Source organism: Melospiza georgiana, chromosome 25 (assembly GCF_028018845.1).
Source record: "Melospiza georgiana isolate bMelGeo1 chromosome 25, bMelGeo1.pri, whole genome shotgun sequence".
NCBI lineage: Eukaryota > Metazoa > Chordata > Aves > Passeriformes > Passerellidae > Melospiza > Melospiza georgiana.
The window spans coordinates 7271240-7291507 of NC_080454.1; the positions used below are offsets into that span (position 1 = coordinate 7271240).

The 20268-nt window shown below is 54.1% G+C and overlaps 1 protein-coding gene and 1 pseudogene across 1 annotated transcript in view; one reads left to right on the forward strand and one right to left on the reverse strand.

Moving 5' to 3' along the window:
* Window positions 1-20268, reverse strand: part of LOC131093389 (zinc finger protein 883-like) — a 115033-nt pseudogene that overhangs the window by 25878 nt on the left and 68887 nt on the right.
* The window catches only part of LOC131093432 (class II histocompatibility antigen, B-L beta chain-like), a 30391-nt gene continuing 18156 nt past the window's right edge, over window positions 8034-20268 (forward strand). The window contains exon 1 of the mRNA XM_058040598.1: window positions 8034-8146. Within this exon, the coding sequence (XP_057896581.1) occupies window positions 8062-8146 (85 nt within the window). The 5' untranslated portion in view covers window positions 8034-8061. The remainder of the gene's footprint in view (window positions 8147-20268) is intronic.

Below are 20268 nucleotides of genomic sequence, written 5' to 3' on the forward strand. Positions count from 1 at the left end.
AAGTACCAGTGCTAACTACCATAACTAACTACCACTGCTTGTTGCCCGATTGATAAATGACACAAAACTCAGATAAGTTTTAAGGGCCCGGGGAGCTTGGGGGACTCACGTCCCTAAAACCCGAGCCCCCAAATTCACGTATGGGTGCTTCCCTCTTATACATGCGATTCACAACAGTCTCCAAGAAACAAGTTCCCCGTTCCCCGTGCCTAGTCTCTAAGAAACAGTTCCCCGTTCCCCTTGCCTGGTCACAGACTCCTTGTGATACATTCCTTGGTTCACAAACAAGATCATTAATCCTCTGCTTATCTTATTCTAAGAGCATTGTATGCTGCCTCCAGACAGGTTAGCATTCTTACTTTCCTGCACTAGTTTAATTATTTATTAAATCCCTAAGACTACCTGCTAGGTTACACAAAAAAGTCAACACACTTTTCAACGGCTACAAAACTACTTTTTAACAAACCAGTTCACACACAACTCACTATAATTAAATATTTTGCTAAATTTCCTTTCTTTTCCAACATGCTAACTACCAGAACTAACTATTTGTCCTGACTACTGTAACTGAATGCTGTCCTCAAGGGCTTCCTCTCCTCCGCTGCTCCCTCAGTTGCTTCGCTGCAGTGATCAGAGGGGTCAGGCTGGAGAGAGGCTTGGCTGATGATAAAAATGGGTGCTGCCCAAAGGATACAAAGGAAAGAAATGAACTGTTACTTTCCAGAGTCAAGTTCCTCACAGGCTCTGTTGCAACAGGACAAAGGGAAATGGTTTGAGACTGAGGAGAGGGAAGCAGGCTCAGATTATATCTAAGGAAGAATTTTTTAACCAGCAGAGTGGGGAAACACTGACAGAAGGTGTCCAGAGATGTGGGAGGTGCCTTCTCCCTGGAAACATCCAAGCTCAGGTCAGGCAGGGCTCTGGGCCCCCTGAACTGCTCGAAGATGTCCCTGCTCGCTGTGGGGCACCAGGCCCAGATGAGCTCCAAAGGAGCCTGCCAAGGCACAGCAGGCGAGGATTCTGCTTGCTCAGCGTGTGGAACGCAGCCAGACTGGAGACTGTCGGAGGGGGCCCCACAAGAAAACCCCTCCCTGGCGCTGCTGCTTCCTCTGCAGCCCCTGGCCCTCAGCTGCAGCAGCTCCTGGGCAGCCCAGCGCCGCTCCTCATCTGGCTCCAGGCTGCACTCGAGGCAGTCCCGCAGCAGAGCCGACAGGCGCCAGGGCTCCAGCAGCTGCGGGGTCCTGTTCTGCCGGATCAGAGCGCGAGCCTGCAGGGAAAGCAAACTCAGCGCTCTGCCGGCTCCCTTCACACTCACACGGGCTCACATCCACCCCGGGCCTCAGCCCCAGCTCCAGGGGCACTTTCCTCCCTGCCACAGATGCTGCTCAGAGCTCATTTTGCTATGCCAATCAAAAAACCCAAACCCTGGGGCTGCCACAACCACTGCAACATCCAAATGATCTCGCCTTGAGAGCCAGTTTCATTGGCTGACTCTGTCAGTAGGAACCTCCATCAGAAATAGCACATTTTGCTTCTCCAAATGTGGACACCAGCTTTAAGGCCATTTTCCAGAGTCAGTGTGGTCTGCCTGTGTTATTTCAGAGGATTCTTACATCAAGTGCATCTCTGCAGTGCCACTGACACTCAAGTAAATGCATTCCTGATGCCCCATCCCAGACACTGCCAGGCAAGGACCAGGAGGTTTGTGTTGCTGAAAGCTCAGGCTTGGTGACACAGAGAAAGTAGCTTGGACTAGGAAAGAAATACTTTAGACTATGGGGATGTTAAACAACCATCCTTATGTTTTCAACAAGTTTTCCAGTGAGAAGAATCAGGGGGAAATCACCTCACAAAACTCTTTTAGAAACTGCTGCAGAAAACTTGTTGGGTTTGGGGGCAGGATGTGGGGTTGGTGTGGGGTTTTCTTGCAAGGTAACATTAGAACTGATGCACTTGCTTCACATTTCCAGGTCATCCTCACAGCCAGAAGAGCGGCAACAACATAAATCCCAAAGCACATTGTTGCTGAAGATTGCAAAATCTTCGTCTGTGTTGAGGCACGAGTCCTCTGGGAATTCCCTTCCCATGTGCAGAAACCTCCAGCTGCTGCTCCCAGTGCAGGGTCCCCCTGTGCTCACAGGCCTCTGCAGCCACTGCAGAATTTGCCTCTTACCATGGCCGCCATTTCCCTGAAGTAAGGAGGTTCTCCTTCCACCATCCCGATGGTCACAGTGCCAAAGGCCCAGATGTCCACCTTGGGGCCATAAGGAGATCTGGTCTCAACTTCTGGGGCCATCCAGTGAGCAGTGCCCACCATGGAGCTGCGCTGGTCCTGCTCAGGGCTGAGCTGAGCGCAGAGGCCAAAATCAGCTGAGGACAGAAACAAACCCTGTCAAAGGCAGCTGCAATGAGGAAACCAAGCACCAAGACTCCCCACTCTCAGTCTGAGAGTGCAGTAGTGAAGTCAGCTAGAAAAGCCCTCAGGGCTGTAGCCAAGGAAAGATGGAACTGGACCCTTCAAGAAACCCTCAGCTTTCATGCAGTGGCTTTTACTGATTCCCTTGGAGCTTTAGATTCCCACTGCTGCCCCTCTGGCAGGGCCATAGGCAGAGCAAAGGCACTGCTGGCACCCTGCTCCTCTGCTGAGCTCTCTGCATGGGCAGCCGCTCTCAGCTGGCAGCAGGGGCCGGGCAGTGCCCCCAGCAGCCCTTGTGGGGCTCTGGCCCTCCCTGGGAAGCAGCCCCACACCCGCAGCCCGGGAGCACCGTGCCTGGCCAGGAACACCCACCCAGCCTGACAGAGCCGTCCGTGCCCAGGAGGATGTTGGAGCTCTTCAGATCCCTGTGGATCACCCGCTTGGAATGGAGGAAATCCAGGCCCTGCAGACACTGAGAGAGAACAATGTGGTAAATAGGTGTGATTCATGCTGATAAAATTGAAACAGTAATCAATATTGATACAGTAATTAATATTTGGAAATTATAAAACAGATAACTAAGTTGTAATGCCAAAGAAGAAAAGGAGAGGAGGGGCTCCACCCCCTCTCCTGGCAGATGTTCAAGGATAGGAGGAAAAAGCAAGAGAGAACAGTTACTAAAAATTAACAGAGAGAAGGGAAAATCTGATCGGGTCCCAGGAAAATGCCTGCTATAAGAGATTTATTGCTTTGATGCTAAAATGTAGTAATATCTTAGTTTTGGCTTACATTATACTGGCTTGGTGCGCATGTGTAACCCAAAGGTGAATTAAAGGACAAAGAGGAAGAGGAGAGGTCTTCATCCAAAATGACCCCCAAAGACTTGTGCGACCACCAAACCGAGTGGTGGAGCATGCACGGTAAAGGTGGTGAGGAGGGCGCTGGTAAAAATGTGATGAATTGAAAATGGGAGGAGATGGCATTGACACATGACATAAAAGGGGGGAATCTTCACTTGGCAAGCCGTATGTGAGGTGGCAAGCGTCCAAGAGCCCTGCACTCCGTACCCCGCAGTTATCTTTTGCTTATGTGCTATTATTTGAACTGAATTATCCCTTATTTTTAATCAAATCATATTGTCGATAATATTTTCTAAACTATTCAATTAAAATTGCTGCTATCTCAAATATTGTTCGGGTTTTTTTTATGATGGGATAATTGGGCAAACATAACAACAAGAAACACGAGGGCAAAAACCAATGGCTGGAATATATCACACAAGAAAGGACAGTTCAGAATTCTGCCAGCAGCAGCTTTGCCATGACAGGCCAGGAGTGCAGTGCACACAAGCTCCAGGCAAACGGTTCAAGGCACAGCTGAGAACAGCAAATCAAATCCAAACCAGACAGAGAGTACCACAACAGCAGGAGACAGAACAAGAACAGAGTAGAAGTGCAGTGATGCTGGCAGGCCGTTCACTGCAGAGGCTCTTTCTTCCCCAGCTCACAAAAACAACACAGAAACAAAGCCCTGAGCATGGAGCCACTCCTGTTCTCACACCCTGTTTGGAAGAACCATCGTGTCCCAGCCATGGAGTGACAAGCAGGATCCCTCACCTCCTGACTGACAGCTGCCATCTCTCCTTCAGCCACGCATGTCTGTCTGACAACGTCCTGCAAAGTTCCTCCATCCATGTATTCCATCACCAGCCAGAGATCTCCATCAACATGGAAGCTGAATGAGGAAAGCAATGGCATGGAGATGAAAGTGCAGAGCTCAATTCCCCCATGGAAAAGCCTGGAGTGGAGTTTTGTTTCCAGGTCACTTTTCTGTGAGGACAGAATCAGATGGAGAGACATTCCTGCCAGGCTGCACAGCCCTTGGAATCTGCACAGTCTAAAGGAGAAGGAGACACCTGTGAGAAAGGAGAGGCCTTAGATGGCAACCAGGTGAATAATGCAGTTTAGCAACAGCCCAGATCAGTGTGGAACCAAAACCCTTGGCCCCAGCTGGTGCAGCTTCTGAACTCATCAGTTCCACCATTCCCTGCAGAACAAGGCAACACAACTGCCAGGGTTATCCAGGGGAGGAGGCCGTGCAGCACTTGGGACAAAAGCAGTCAGGAAACCTTTCAGAAAGTCCCTTCAGAAACAGGCAAGGCCAGTGAAAACTGGGCAAATGAGGCATTTCTGGAAACAAGAACCCGATCTTCCTGGCATCTGTAGCAACGGAAAAGGGCTGGGAAGAAGAAGCCAAGGGAAATAATTTCTGCTATGGTTTACCAGCACTTCTTGGGAGACACAGCACACAGGGAGGAACTTGAAGGAAAAACCAAAGCAAAGCAACAAAAGCACACGGAGGGAGTGAACTGCCAGGCTGTTGTTTTGGGAAGATGTGGCTGGGCCAGGCATTTTCCAAACAGGCTACAGACTCCGGATGCCAGGAAAGGTTAACGCAGGGCCCGGGCACGGGATAAGAGCTGAAGCACTCACCTGTCCAAAGAGTTGACATTGATGGGGTTCTTCTTGTCCTTCATGAGCAGGATCTCATTCACAGCTCGTTCCCTGTTCTGCCCTCTGAGACTCATTTTCTTGATGGCCACCTGAAGGGATATTGCAGCCTTTAACTGCAGGAGTCTGTGGCAAGAAACCACAGCAAACACGGAGCGAGACTTTTTGGAGCAACGGAGCCGGGCTGTGCCCAACTGCCTTGGGATGGGACACCGGAGCTCAGCAAGGGCCATTCCCACAGCCCATTGCTCTGCCAGCTGGGGGCTGCTTACAGGACATGTGGCCAGAGACATTTGGCCTTGCAAGCTCTGCAGAAATGGTCCCTCAGCTGTCAGCCTCAAAGCTCTAACAACATTCTCTGCACCTACAGTCTTCTCTAATGGCCTCAACATTCTTATTATTATTCAAACATATTTTGCAAGCAGGAGGTAGTTCTGGTTCTGTGAAAACAGAGTAAAACAGCCAGGAACCCTTTAGCAATTCTATGGGATTTCAGATCCAACTGGTGGTTGGATGATTTCATGATTTCATATCCAACTGATTTGTTTGGGATTGCACAACAAAGCAAACACACACCCATTGCTCAGGTGATCCCTGTCACAGGCTGTCACTGACACCAGACCCAAACACAACTGCAGGATTTAGGAGAGAGCTTTGCTCTGGACATCCATCTTCTCATTTCTCTCCCTCTTCCTCTGTGAACAACTGAAGTAGGACTAATACCCCAAACTGAGCCCAAGCAGGATCTCTCCCTAAATAGGCCTTGAGGTTCCCTTTGAAGATGAAAGGCAGGATAGAAAAACAGCTAAATAATGTTCCTGTCTGAGGCTGGGATGAAGATTAATGGGGCCTCAGTAAAGCAGGATAGAAAAACAGCTAAATAATGTTCCTGTCTGAGGCTGGGATGAAGATTAATGGGGCCTCAGTCTCCAGCAGCTGATGCATTCACACTTTTAGATATGAAGACCAAGCCAGGGTGTCCTGCTCTGACAGATACCGCTGCCCTCCTTGCATTCCTTTGGCACTTGAGAAGGACCAAGTCTGTCCCAGCTGTTCTCTGCAGGCTGACACTGCTCTGCCTTCAGAGGAGCAGCCTGGGCAGGAAAGCTCTGCTGGCCCCCAGAGCTGCAGCCACAGCTCCCAGCAGAGGGGAAAGCCCTGCAGAGCTGCCACACAGGAGGCAAGAACTGGGGAGGAAGTGGGATTAGGAAGGAGGAGGAGGAGGAGGAAAGAGAGAGGAAAAGGAGGAGCAGGAAGAGGAGGAGCAGGAGCAGGAACAGGAGGTTCCAGTGCCCCCTGTGGCCGCTGCCAAGGGACCATCGCCCCCAGCTCGTCCTGCAGGTGAGCGGGGAGAGGGAGCTCATCCCAAATCCATCGGGGGGTCCCTGAGAGGGTTTTTTATTGGGGTGTGTTTGGAGCTCGCAGATTGTGGAATTGCCCCCAAATATCATCTGGTGTCTCTGGGAGGTTTTTTTCTCTGTGTGTGTAGGTTTGGATCTTGCAGGAGCCCAAAGCTGAGCCCTTTGGGGGATCTTTGGGGGCCCACGTGGCCATTGCCCAGTATGGGCAGGGGAGGACATTGGTCCTGGGGACCCCGGGAGAGCAGAAGAGGGGAACCTCTGGGACCCCCAGAGTAGGGAGAGCAGAGAGGGGCGATCCCAGAGCAGGGGGACCCCGGCAGACTGGAAAGGGGGGGAGCCTGGAGAGGAGGGACCCCTGGCATCCCTGGGATGTCAAAGCAGAGCATCAGGGGAGAAGGGCCCCCATGGACGCCCAAAAGCCTCTGCATCATCCCTAAGCAGGTCGCGGGACAATGGAGAACCCCTGGAACCATTGGACCCCCATGATCCTGAGCAAAGGAAACTTCTGGAACCCCAAAAGTGGAGAGATCAGCAATAGGGAACTCCTGGGAGAGCTTTTTCGGGATGAATCTTGACCTTGTGGAGATTTTCATGGACACAAGACTCCTGCTGAGTTCCAGAGATGGACCTTGCCAGGAGGAGCCTCTACTCCAAGGCGCTCCCACCTTGGTTTCCCCCAAACCAGGGTTTGTCATTCCCAAGCTGTGGCCAGATGGAGGAGGAGGAAAAGCCCCAGAGATCCCTCATGAGGAGGGGCTGCAAACCCAGCCCAGGTAGGTGTGAGGAGGAAAGAGCTTCCCTGAGCCAGGAAGGCAGCCGGAGATGCAGCCAGAGCTCAGAGCTGGTGGAGCCTCATGGCAGGGAGAAGCCCCACAAGTGCTTGGAATGTGGGAAGGGTTTCAGCTCCAGCTCCACCCTGAAGGAACACCTGAACATCCACACTGGGGAGAGGACCTGGGAGTGTGGGGAATGTCAGAAGAGCTTCAGGTGGGATTCAGAGATCGTCACTCACCAGCACTTCCACACCAGTTAGAGGTGCTGCGAGTGTCCCGAGTGTGGGAAGAGCTTCGTGCGCTGCTCCAGCTCCATCCCCCATGGGAGAATCTGCCCTGGATGATCCCCAGTGACCCCCGTTGCGCAGAGCCCTGGTGACCCCTGTTCTGGGTTATCCGTGTTGGGCAGGGGGAAGGTGTTGGAGAGATTTCTTTCCCTTCTCCTTGTGCTGCTGTGATTTGGTTGGTAATAAATTCCCTCCGTGTGCCCAGGCCGGATCTGTTGTGCCCGTGTGGGATTTGCTGCGGGATCTCTCCCGGTCCTTGTCCCCACGCAGGAACCCTCGGTTCCATTTTCTGTCCCTGTGCGGCTGCGGGGGGCAGGGACAGAGCGGCTCTGGGGGTGCCTGGCATCGGGCCAGCGTCACCGCTCGCCACGGGCAGCCCTGAGATGCCGCGCACCTGGGCACGCATTGCTGGGCTCACCTGAGCTCCCAGCGCCCCAAGGTTCCCCCTGCCCAAAAAACCCCCAGCCCGGGGCTGCAGCGTCCCGGAAAGGCCTCAGCCAATGGCAGCGCAAGCAGGAGGCGGCTCAGCCAATGAGAGCTCGGGGTGTTGGATTGCCTCATCGGTTGCCGGGCAGAGGCTGTGGCCGATCTCTGCCCAGAAGCGGCGGCAGCCAATGAGAGCGCGCGGCGCTGCCGAGCCCGCCCTGCTCCGGACTGGCGCTCCCAGCGCAGCTCGGCTGCTTTGGGGCTGCTGCTCCCTGCCCGGCCCCGGCCATGGGGCGAGGGGCGGCAGCTGGGGCCCTGCTGGTGGCACTGGTGGTGCTGGGAGCCCCCCCGGCTGCGGGCGCCCAGGTCTCGGGTGAGCGGGGGGCGGGAGGCGCTGGGACAGGGGGGGAGAAGGGGGAAAAGGGGGCGAAGGGGGGAGGCCGGAACGGAGGGGGAGGAGGAGGGGACCCCCCCAAAGGGAGAGCGGGAGGGGCTGAGGGGTGGGGGGTGGAGAGGGAGCGGTGGGAGAGGGTGGGGAAGGGGGGAAAAGGGGACGGGGGAACCTCAAAACTGAGCGGGAGGGAGGCTGGAGATTGAGGGATTTGTGGGAAAATGGGGCTAGAAAAGTGATTTGGGAGTGGCTGGATGTGGGAGAGGATGTGGAAGGGGAAATGGGGGAAGGGCGACAAAGAGGAAGCGGCAGCGCGGGCAGGAGCGTCCCGTGGCGGCCGTGGGGCACAGGGGGTGCTGAGTAGGGATCCGGGATGGGCCCCGGTGCTCTAGGGGTGATGCTGGGGGGTGCTGAGGGGGGCACATCCCTGAGCTGTGTGCTGCACTCACAGTTCCAGTGTTCCAGTGGATGCATAAGGCCTATTGTCTCCTCATTAACGGCACTGAGAAGGTGAGGTTGGTGGTAAGGTTCATCTACAACCGGGAGCAGTTCGTGACGTTCGACAGCGACGTTGGGCACTTTGTGGGGTTCACCCCCTTAGGGGAGAAGAATGCCAAGAAGTAGAACAGCGACCCGGCTATAATGGAGTTCATGCGGGCTCACGTGGACAGGTGCCGGCGCAACTACGAGATTGCTGCTCCGATCACCGTGGAGCGCCGAGGTGAGCGTGGAGCAGAGCGTGTCCCCTCGGGCCCTGCCCTCCCAATGACCGTGGAGCCCCAAGAATCGCCCCAGAGCCCTCAGCCCTCCTTGTGCCCATCCCCGGGGCCTCCTGTTCCCCCCATTCCCTCCCAGTGCCTCCCAGTGCTCCCTCCCGCGTCCATTTCAGCGACGCATTAAGCTGAGGCTTCCCAGCCAATGAGATCGCGTACCGCTGATGACTCATCTGTTCCTTGGTAGATCCCCAGCGCCGAGTGCCCCGCGCTGGACGCGGCCGCCCAGTGCCGCGCACTTCACTCCCAGTTGCTCCCAGTGCCACCATAGCCCCTCCCAGGCCTTCCCAGTCTTATCCATGCTCCCCAAGTCAATTCCCAGTCTATTCCCAGTTCCTTCCAGTAGCCCCCAGTCCCTCCCAGTCCATTCCGAGTCCCTCCCACTCTATTCCCAGTTCCCTTCCAGCCCATCCCAGCCCTCCCCTCTCTCTCCCAGTGTCCCCCAGCTGATCCCAGTGTGTTCCCGCTCTCTTTCTCTGTCTCTCCCAATGCCCCCCAGCGTGTCCATCTCGCTGATGCCTCCCTCGAGCTCCCAGCCCGGGCCCGGCCGCCTGCTCTGCTCCGTGATGGATTTCTACCCTGCTGCCATCCAGGTGAGGTGGTTCCAGGGCCAGCAGGAGCTCTCGGAGCACGTGGTGGCTACCGACGTAGTCCCCAACGGGGACTGGACCTACCAGCTGCTGGTGCTGCTGGAAACCCCCCCCCCCCCCCGGTGCGGGCTCAGCTACAGCTGCCAGGTGGAGCACGTCAGCCTGGAGCAGCCCCTGAGGCGGCACTGGGGTACAGGGGAGCCCCTGGGGGCGCTGGCAGAGCCGCTGGGCTGTGCTGGGAGCCACTGGGAGGGAGCTGGAGAGAGCCGGGCTGGAAGTGGGAGAGGGGCTGGGCAAGGGCTGGGCAAGGGCTGGGCAGGGGTTTGGGGGATGCTGGGGAGGGTGGGATGGGCTTGGGTGGGTCCTGCTGGGCACTGGGAGGGAGTTTGAGGGTGCTGGGTGTGACTGGGAGGGATCGCAGTGAGCCCGGAGGGGCTGGAAGGAGATCGGCGATGGCAAAGCGGGGCTCGCCATGAGCTCGGTTGTGCTGGGCACAGACTGGGAGGGCTCTGGCTGAGTCCTGTTGGGGCTGCCAAGGGACTGCGAGAGGCTTTGGGGGTCATGGGGCGCTGGGGGCACCTGGGAGGGGGCTGTGGGATGCTGAGAGGGACGGGAGGGGCTTTGGTGGCTCCTGGCCAGGACAAAAAGGGATCGGAAGGAGGTTTCAGGGGGTCCTGGCTGGGCTGGGGCTCGGGGTGTCAGTGAGAGGTTTTGGGGGTGCTGAGCCCTGCAGACCCCCCAGAGATGCTGACGGGCATCGGGGGCTTCGTCTTGGGCTCGGTCTTCCTGGCGCTGGGGCTCGGCCTCTCCCTGCGCAAGAAGGTCAGGGCGGGTGCCGGGGGTGGCGTCCCCGCCGTGGCGGAGCATGTTCCTCGCCGTTTTTCCATCCCCCCAGAGCTGCAGCCCCCCCGGCCCCATCAACATGTCCCCCTCCCCACATCCTGCACTGAGCAGGGAGGGAGAGCTCAACCCTTGTTAGGAATATCTAATTAATTTAAAATAACTAATACTTTTTAATTTTAATAAAATGTTATTTTATTTATGAAAACATCATATAACTTAAATTTATATAATTTTAAAAATTTCTATTTGTGAGAGAGTCGGTTCTGAAATTTCCCTCATCTGCCTCAGGATCATCATTTGGGGACCACTAAGAAAAGACCGCCCATGTCTTAAATCTCTGACTCCAAAGGAGAAAGTCACATGCCAACAACGCCCTTGATCTGAGAGCGTTTCTAAGCCATTGTTCTCACAGGTGTTGTTTGCTGTGTGCTACACTGAGCCCAAGGAGAAGGGGGTGTCGCAGACATTTCTTCACAGAAATCCTTTCTTTCGGATTTCTGCGTCTTCTGGAGCCCAGAGGCCTCAGAAGAGAAGGTAAACAATTATTATCAGATGCTGTGGAATGCAACAGGGGTTTCTTGATTGGCTCATGCTTCTTGTTTATAATTAAGGGCCAATCACATAATGCAAGCCAAGGACCGAGTCCTTGGGCACAACTTTGTTATAGATTTTTTCTATCTATTCTTAGCTTAGCTTAGCAGCTCTGCAACCTCTCTCTTTATTCTTATTAGTATAGTTATAATGTATTATATATTATATATCAATAAATTCAGCCTTCTGATCTAGAAACAAGATTCACCGTCTCTCTCTCACCAGCAGCGACCCACTCAGGACGCTGTAATAAGGGGGCACCATGCCCTTTGTGCAACAACAGCCTTGGAAGCTGTCCCACCTCTCGGCCTGGCTGGACTTCTCCTGAGTTTCAGGTGGTCCCCCCACAGAAGACCCTCACCTGTTTTACAACCACCATGACAGACAGACTGAGATGGAAGGAGCCTCTCCATCAAGGACTGAGACACGGAACCCCCATGTGGAAAGGCCCCTCTGCTCCTTCCAAGGACCGGGACTGAAACCCCCAGCCCGGGGAGGTGTGTGGGGGAGGAAAGCTGACCAAAGCGAGATGTTTGCCTGCAGGTTGTGACCCCTGGACCAAGAAGACAATGGCTCTCATTTACTGCTGAACGCACGGACTAACTGTTACATTTGTTCCTTATTGTATCTGTTTCCCCCCCCTTGCAATTTCCAATGGAGTTATCATAATATAAACCTCTGAGTTAGTGAGAGACTTCGAGATCTCCCACACGTAACAGGTGGATCCTCGACTGGACTGGACCAAAGGACTTCATCTCTACGTTTGGTATCTCTATCCCTCTCTTTCTCTCTCTCTCTCTTTTGTCTCTCTCTTCCCCCATCTTTTTCTCTCCCTTAATCCCTCTATCGCATGTCGGTTCTTTGTGCAACCTGAGATCAAATCCATGAACCATCACGAAACCCGTCCATGAGAACGGATCGTGACACCCCCCGAGGACCCCTCCCCAAATTCCCCCCCAAAGGCCCCCAGCACCCCCAGACCCTGCTAAAACCCCCACAAGTTCCCCCAGCACCCTTCCCAAATCTCCCCCAAATGTCCTTAAGACCCCTCCCCAAATTCCCCTCACGACCCCTCCAGGACCCCTCACCTGTCCCTGCGCCTCCTCAGCAGCTCCCGGAGCCCCCCGTCCTCTCCCAGCGCCTCCCCCGCTCTCTCCAGCGCCTCCCGCAGGACCCGCCCGAGCCCGGGGCGGCTCCCGGGGGTCCCTGAGGGGGTCCCGGGGGGCGGGGGGGGGAGGGGGCGCCCGTTCCATGCCTGGCCCCAGGGTCAGGGGGCGCCTCTTCGGGCTCGGCTCTGATTGGCTGGAGCGGTACGGGGAGGGCGGGAGTTGCTGAGGGGAGTTGGCCGGTGAATGGTTGCTTTCATAGAGGGCACAGTGATTGACATTAGATGGGCGGGGTAGGCAGGCTTTGCCGAGGGGAGGCGTGCGGTGATTGGTTGGATAGAGGCAAAAAAGGCGGGAGTTGCACAGGGGAGACACCCGCTGATTGGTTGGTTCAGGTCGAGAGAGGCGGGAGTAGCTGAGGGGAGGCGTGCGGTGATTGGTTGGTTTGGGGCGGGTGCGCCATGATTCATTATTTTGAGAGATGAAGCGTGGTGATTGGATGGTTTGGAGCGGGGCACGTCACTATGGGCTTGGAAATGCCCAGCATTTTTTAGGGAACACACCCAGTTCTTTGGGGAAAAACTCTTGGATTTTTAGGGAAAAATTCCCGTTTTTTGCAGCAGACACATTCCCGAATTTTTTGAACCCACATGACCCCAAATAACCAAAAAACCCCAAAATACTCGAAATAAACCCCAAAGAACCCCAAAACACCCCAAACAAATTAAGATAAACTAAAAAAAAAAAAAAAAAAAGTCAACCCAAACCCAAAAATCCCCAAATGATTTCAAACACACCTAAAAAAAACCCTATATACACCAACATTAACCACAAGAACTCCAAATAATTCCAAATAAACCCACATAAACCCAAATAACCCAAACAAACACAAATATTTCCAAATACAACCAAATAATTCCAAATAACCCCAAATAAACAGAAATAAACCAAGTAAAAACCAAGATAAACCCGAAATAGTCATAAGTAACCCCAAATAAACCCAAATAAAGCCCAGTTCCTACCATCTTCACCCCAAAACAGATCCCGACCAATCAGAACGCGCGGCACTGACGACGTTCCACTTGCTGGGAACAAACTCAGAGCACTGGCCCCGCTCAGCGATTTTCAGCCAATCAGCGCACGGCCCGACTCTGACTCATCACTTGCCAGCCACTGACCAAGGCCTCTCACTGCGGTAAATACTCAAAGACCGCGCGGGGCAATCTTCAGCCAATCAGAGCGTGTCTCGCTGATGACTCATCAGTTGCAAGGAGCGGAATTTGGGGAAGGGGGGAAGGTGACCCTGGGGATGTGCTGGGGACCCCAAATAAATCCAAAACGGGGTCTGGATCCCAAAACGGAGAAGGAGGGGCCTGAAGCCCCTAAAACCAAACACAGGAGAGGTGATTGGGGGAACGATCAGAAAGAGGAGAGTGGGGAAAAGAGGGGGGTGGGAGACCAAAATTGAGCTGGGAGGGGAATGGGACCCCCAAATTGAGGTGGGAAGGGGGTGGGGCACCCAAATTGAGCTGGGAGGGGTGTGGGATCCCAAAACTGAGCTGGGAGGTGGATGGTACACCCCAAATTGAGCTGCGATAGGGGTGGGACCCCAAACAGCATGAAGCCAATTTTGTTCCTGGACTATGTAAAGTACTTTATGGATATGCAAAAAGTCTAGGAATATGCAACAGGCTGATGTAATGGGAGACAAGGACCATTGGGCAAAGGTTGTTATGGCCACCAAGACCTCCCAGTTATTTTCAGGGACACCCCTTAATTAATCTGGTTGAATTACATCAGCCTGTTGCATATTCATAGACCTCATGCATATCCATAAAATAATCTACAAATTTCAGGAACTATTTTACATGGCCCATCCTTGGAGGTGTCTCCCCATTTCAGGAGCCTCCACTGAAATGGAAAATGAAAACCCTCTCCCTTTGATGATGATGATGATGATTATTATTATTATTATTATATTAATCAATTTTGAAATTAAGGGGCTCTCAGGCAAAGATACGGGAGTAGAAATAACAGTTCTTTATTAGGAAAAATTAAAAATACAAATGCAGTAGTACAAACAAAAAAAAAAAACCAGCGACACAGTCAGAATCCTCTGGGAATCCAGTAAAAAAGGTTGATCCTCTAGGAATCCAGCGGAGAATGTGGCTGATCCTTTGCAATCCAGTGGGAAAAAGGGCTGATTCTTTGGGAATCCATTTCTTATCCCCCAAAGATAGGGCAAAGGCAGGGCCATGGAGTTTTTATTGGGTATCCCAAGGGTGGAGTTGGGGTTGGGATCAGGGGAGGAGTTCCTAGCAACACAAGAAGGGTGAGATCAAATTCTTGCCTCTTAGCAACAGCAGCACTCCACACAGAACCTGTCCCCAAATCCTAAATTCCCTCTAAAACAACTGAGAAATTATGGAACTGCAGATATATTCGAACCTTCATTTAACCCAGTTTTGGGTGTTTTTAAAGGATGAAGGTGTAGCAGAGGAAAATTAAAGCCAAACCAAAAGGCAAAGAAGCCAGGTGTGTTCCCAACATGGATCACAGGGAATGTGAGTGACCAGGGCTGTGCCCAAAGTGCCTCCTCCAGTGGGGGGTGGAGCTGGAGCAGCGCACGAAGCTCTGCCCGCACTCGGGGCACTCGCAGGGCTTCCCTTAGTGGTGCCTCCGTTGGTGTTGGGTCAAGTGAGAGCTGCTGAAGAAGCTCTTCCCACACTGGGGACACTCGTAGGGCCTCTCCCCAGTGTGGATGCGCCGGTGGGTGACGAGGGTGGAGTTGTGCTTGAATCCCTTCCCACAGTCGGGGCATTGGAAGGGCCTCTCCTCTCTGTGAATCCAATAGTGCTGGAGGAGATAGGAGCTGATCTTAAACCTCTTCCCACACTTGGAACACTCATAGGGCCTCTCCTCAGTGTGGGTCCTCTGGTGCGTGATCAGGCTGGAGCTCACGCTGAAGCACTTCCTGCACTTGGAACACTTGTACGGCCTTTCTCCAGTGTGGATCCTCTGGTGCTTCATGAGGCTGGAGCTCTGGCTGAAGCTCTTCCCACACTCCCCACATTCATGGGGCTTTTCCCCAGTGTGGATCCTCTGATGCGTGATCAGGTGGGAGCTCCGGCTGAAGCACTTCCTACACTCAGAACACTCATAGGGCTTCTCCCCAGCGTGGATCCTCTGGTGTACGATCAGGTGGGAGCTCTCCCTGAAGCTCTTCCCACACTCCCCACACTCGTAGGGCTTCTCCCCAGTGTGGATCCTCTGGTGCCTGATCAGTTCGGAGTTCCACCTGAAGCTCTTCCCACACTCCACGCATGTGTGGGGCTTCTCCCCACCAGGGAGCTGCTCATGGAGCACCAGCTCCGAGCTCTGGCTCCGTCTCCAGCCGCCTTCCCGGCCCAGGCTGGCTCTTTCCCCCTCAGATCCCCGCCGGCTGCGTTTGCAGCCCCTCCTCGTGCGGCATCTCCGGGGCTTTTCCTCCCCGTTGGCTTCCTGCGCCGTGGAGCCGCTCAAAACGGCCTCTTCCACCAGGTTCTGCCGCGGGCATTTGTCCTCCCTGCTCTCCATGCTCAGCTCCTGCTCTGGGGGAGGAAGGACAAGGACAGGATGGGATTGGCCTCTGTGCCACAGGCAAAGGCAAGGAGATCCCCCAGGGCTGAGCTGCAGCCGGTCCATGCTGGGCTGGGAGATGGAGCAGCACAGAGGGGAAAGGGGCACTGACTTCCTCCTCACCTGCCTCAGTGTCCCGGGGCATCTTCGTCTTCCTCGCAGCCTCCATGGGGTTGGCAGTGGGCAATCCTGGTTTAGGAAAAACAAGGGATGAGCGCGTTTGTAGGAGTGTCAGGGGTTAGGACAATCGGGACAGATGGAGACGAGAGATCTCTGCAGCCAGGTCGTGGAACTTGCGGTTTATTGCAAAGGGCCTGGGTGCAGGGCCCTGCTTGGTGCTGCCAGGCACAGCTCGGAGCAGGCCCGAGAGAAGAGAGGGGTAGAGAGGATGAGAGGGTAAAAGAGTAAGACAGGCAAGAGCATAAGAGAGTAAGGTTCCTGTTACAACACAATAAATTTTGTTCTGTGTTGAATATTCTATTTCTCACCAACCAATCTAGTAGAAGATACAAATCCTGCAGCATTTACATACAGCCTGTAAGAATCATTTTATCACCATACTGTGTTACATTTTACACCCTAAAAACTCCTCTTTGGACTCCTTCTACTGAGCTAGTAGGGTCTGGATCTGTCTGAAAGCAGAGGGAATTGTTTCATCAAAAGGGGATTACCTTCAGTTGGGCCACACCATTGCTTTCCAGTTGTTCACTAACTGAGGTATCGTAAAGCTTGCTTTCATTTCAATCTTCCTTATACTTTCTATATTTTCAACATCTTTTGCAAGACAATCGTATTTATAAGGTTTTCCTCTTTCATCTTCCCCAACACACATTGAGTTTGAAGGTCCCTCTGCCCAAGTCCATCTCTACAATCACTGGCCACCTGGGCTCCAGAAAAACCTCCCAAACACCAAGATTCAGCCCTGAAAAAGCCTCCCAGGAGTTCCCCGTCCCTGGTCCCTCCCCTTTGCTGTTCTGGGGTTCCCCCCTGTCCCAGCTGCTGGGGGTCATGCTTGGATTGGGGGTCCCCCTTCTCCTCGGTGCCCGCCCTGCCCAGGCTGCTGGCGGTCCCAGCAATGCCAAAAGCTCCCCCTGCTCCGCTCTCCCCATTTCGGGATGCTGGGGCTGTTTGGGCTCCCGGGCTCCCTTCTCCCCTCATTCTCTGCTCGGGGCTGCAGCGGCTCCAAGGAGTCCCCCCTGCCCCTCTCCAGGCTCTTGAGGCTCCCGCCAATGGCGCCGCTCCCCCCTCTCTGGGCTCCTCCCTTTGGGCTCCTGGGGGACACAGGGCTCTGCTCCTCCAGGCTGCCTCTGCTGGCAGCCGCCACCGCCACCCCCCAATGTACCCCCGAGGAGACTTTTCCGCTCAGCCTTGGACTGCTTCATTCTCCAAACATCCCCCCAAAAACCCAACCCAGGGACACCCCGGGATATCTGGGCCGAGCTCCCCCTCCCCGCTCACCAGCGCGATTGGGGGACGATGATCCCACAGGTGGGGGCTGCGAATTCAGGCAGGGATCGACTGTGTGGTTCCCTCAGCTCAGCCTTGATCCACCTTTGTCCCTCTTCTTCCTCTTCCTCCCACTCCTCCCCTTCCTTCCCCCCTCCTCCTCTGTCTTATCTCCACCTCCTTTGCCTCTACCACCCCTGCTCTTCCATCCCTTCTCCTGTTCCTCCTCCCTAACCCCACATCCTTCTCCTCCTTCCATTGCTGCTCTCCCTCTGCCGCCATCCCTCCTCTTCCATCCCTCCTCCCCCTGCTCCTCCCCTCTAACCCCACCTCCTCCTCCCCCTTCATCCCTGCCCTTCCCTCCCTCCTCCTCCTCCCCCAGCAGCAGCCACACCCTCGGTGCCCCGTTCCCGCGGCCCTCGCAGCCACGGCAGGAGCGGGGATGGAGCCAGGACAGGTCGGGATGGGCAGCGCGGGGCGCTCGGCTGCTCCCAGCGGCTGCGGGCGGGGGGAACCCGGCCCAGGCCAAAGGAGAGGCAAACTGGGCAAACTGGGGGCAGAGTACAAAGCTAAGGATGCAGCAGAAAATGGAGCTGAAAGAGTTATGTTAATATTAACTCCAAACGAGGAAAAACTGGAAATTCTAAAGTTTAGGGAAGCCAAGAAAAAAGAATTAAACAAGATACGAAGTAAACAAGATAAATCAGGGAACTGGAAACTTCTTGATGGAAGACAATTACTTAATAAAATGTGCTTACTAGGAAAATATTAGAAGACATGCATCAGAAAACCCACTGGGGTACTCAAGCTTTGTGTGATCATTTTTTAAGGAACTATGGGCACACTGGGATTTTTGGAGTAGCAAAGCAAGTAACTGAAAGATGCATAATTTGCCAAATGATAAATAAAAACATAATGAGAAAAACAACATTAGGAGGTTGTGAGTTAATGCGCAGACCATTTAAAAGTATCCAAGCAAAAGTTGAGATTTGTTAGGCTCTGGATTTATTCGTTAAAAAAACCCATTGAATCTAGAAGAAAGAGAATATGCCATATGTCAGAGAGGAGATTTTAGAAGAATAAAAATATTTAAAGTATCAGAAACACCTGAGAAAAACAAGACAAGGAAAAGGGGAAATAAAAGGGAGGGGGAAAAGAGGAAAAATCAGAAAGAGAGTGGGATCCTCTGCAGGTTTTGCCCCCTCCGTTCGCAGCCGAGGCGCCTGTCCCGGGTCCTGGCTCGCTGCCCGCCTCAGCTCCGCCTGCCCCGGTTTCCATCCCAGGTGCGGCCTCACTGCCCAGGGCAGCTCCCCCTGCCCCAGCGCTGTCGCTCAATTTGTGTGCCCTGCTCCCACTGCCTGGCCCGCGGCCGCTCTGCCGGCCATGCTGGGGAAGATGGGGGTTGCTCTGTCCTGCTGCCTGCTCCGAGGTCACCGCGCCCACTGCACCCAGGGAGGGTCCCAGCCATCCCATCCCCGGCTGCCCTGCCCGTGCCACCTGCGCTGGGCACCGCCGCTGCTGCCGGGCTCTCCCACCTGCCTTTGCTCTGCCGGCAGCTGCCGGATCAGCCGCCATCAGCCATGCGGGGGCTACCCACGCTCCGACTCGGGCTCCACGGGAAGATCCCCCTCTGGCGATTCCAGCAGCAGACCCTGCCCATACTCCGACCGAGCCTCAGCGGGATATCCTCCCCTGACCCCGTCCTGCTCTGAGTTACGTCCTCTCGGTAACCACAGCTCCGGCTGTTCAGGGAAACTCTCTCTCTCTACATGAAGCACCTTATCAAAACACTAGGAGCTCAGTTAAAAGGCAGCCCTCTCCAAATTCTTTATCAAAACACGGGAGAAAGGCTATATAAGGTAAAAAAGTGAAGGAGTTAGATGAAGGGCTTGCTCTATTTCCGTTCAGAGAGGTTCCCATGGGAGGGATGCGCTGCCCCGCCCCGCGGGAGCCACCAGCGCCCCTGCCGGCCGTGCCCGGAACTGCACCCAAGGGCAAAGCGCCGCAGCCCAAAGGCCGGGACTGGGTCCGGGCTCTGTTTGCTGTCAGTGCCGCAGCTGTTGGTGTTTGTTTGCTTTATTATACACACTCGTAAAGAACTGGTATTCCTATTCCCATATCTTTGCCTGAGAGCAACATGATTTCACTGGTCTAAAAATTAAGAGGGAGGGGGTTTGCATTCTCCATTCCAAGAGAGGCTTTTTCTGCCTTCCCGAGCAGACACCTCTCTTGTAAAGCAAGACAAGCACCCACAGGCACTGAGGGGGCTGCAGGAGGGGCACAAGAAGGCCCTGCGGCACTTGGGCACAAAGGCACAGCAGGTGAATGCAAGAAGGGAGCAGCAAAAGGCCAAGCTGAAGGCAAAGGCCAGGGCACAGTTCCTACAGCTCCTGAGGGATCAACCCTAGGGCCCAAGGGGGCTCCAGCACCCAGGGCACGGCTCGGCCACAAGCACCTGGCAGAGGCATTGCCCTCCTCGGCAGGGGAGAGCCCACCCAAACAGCCCCTGGCAAGGAACCAGGGCTCCAGCTGCAGGGCACAAGGACACTGCAAGCACAGACTGCAGCACCCTCGGGACCAGCAAGTCCACCCCTTGATGGACATGCATTGGCAGGGCTGTCACAGCTCCCATCACACCAGGGACCCTCCATACTGCAGCCCTTGAGAACATTCAGGGTGGGTCTGCATTGAGAGGAGGCATTTTCTGATGGACACAGGGGCCTCTCAATCCACTCTGAATCTTAGACCGAAGGGGGAAAATAGTAAAGGAATGTTTTATTTTTTAAGGGAATGAGTGGGAAAGATGAGCAGCTATGATTTGTTCAACCAGTATTAGAAGCTGGGAGGGATAGGTGTGAAAGAAATGAATTTCTTTTTCTTCCTCCTGTGATTGTAATTAAATAGGAAGGAATTTGAGAGCTGGATTTTAATACTGTAAAAGTGGTTGCAGAGGCCAGTTCTGTTCTACCTTTGTGTGACAAGATGGAAAAGACCCATGCTGAAGTGAACCCAGAAGTGCGGGCAGAGACAGGGAAAGAGGGAAAATTAGATATGGAGCCACTACAAATTACTTTAAAGCAACTAGGACAAGCAATACCTTGTTCCAAGAGAGAGAAGAAACGGCTCACAGCCTGGGA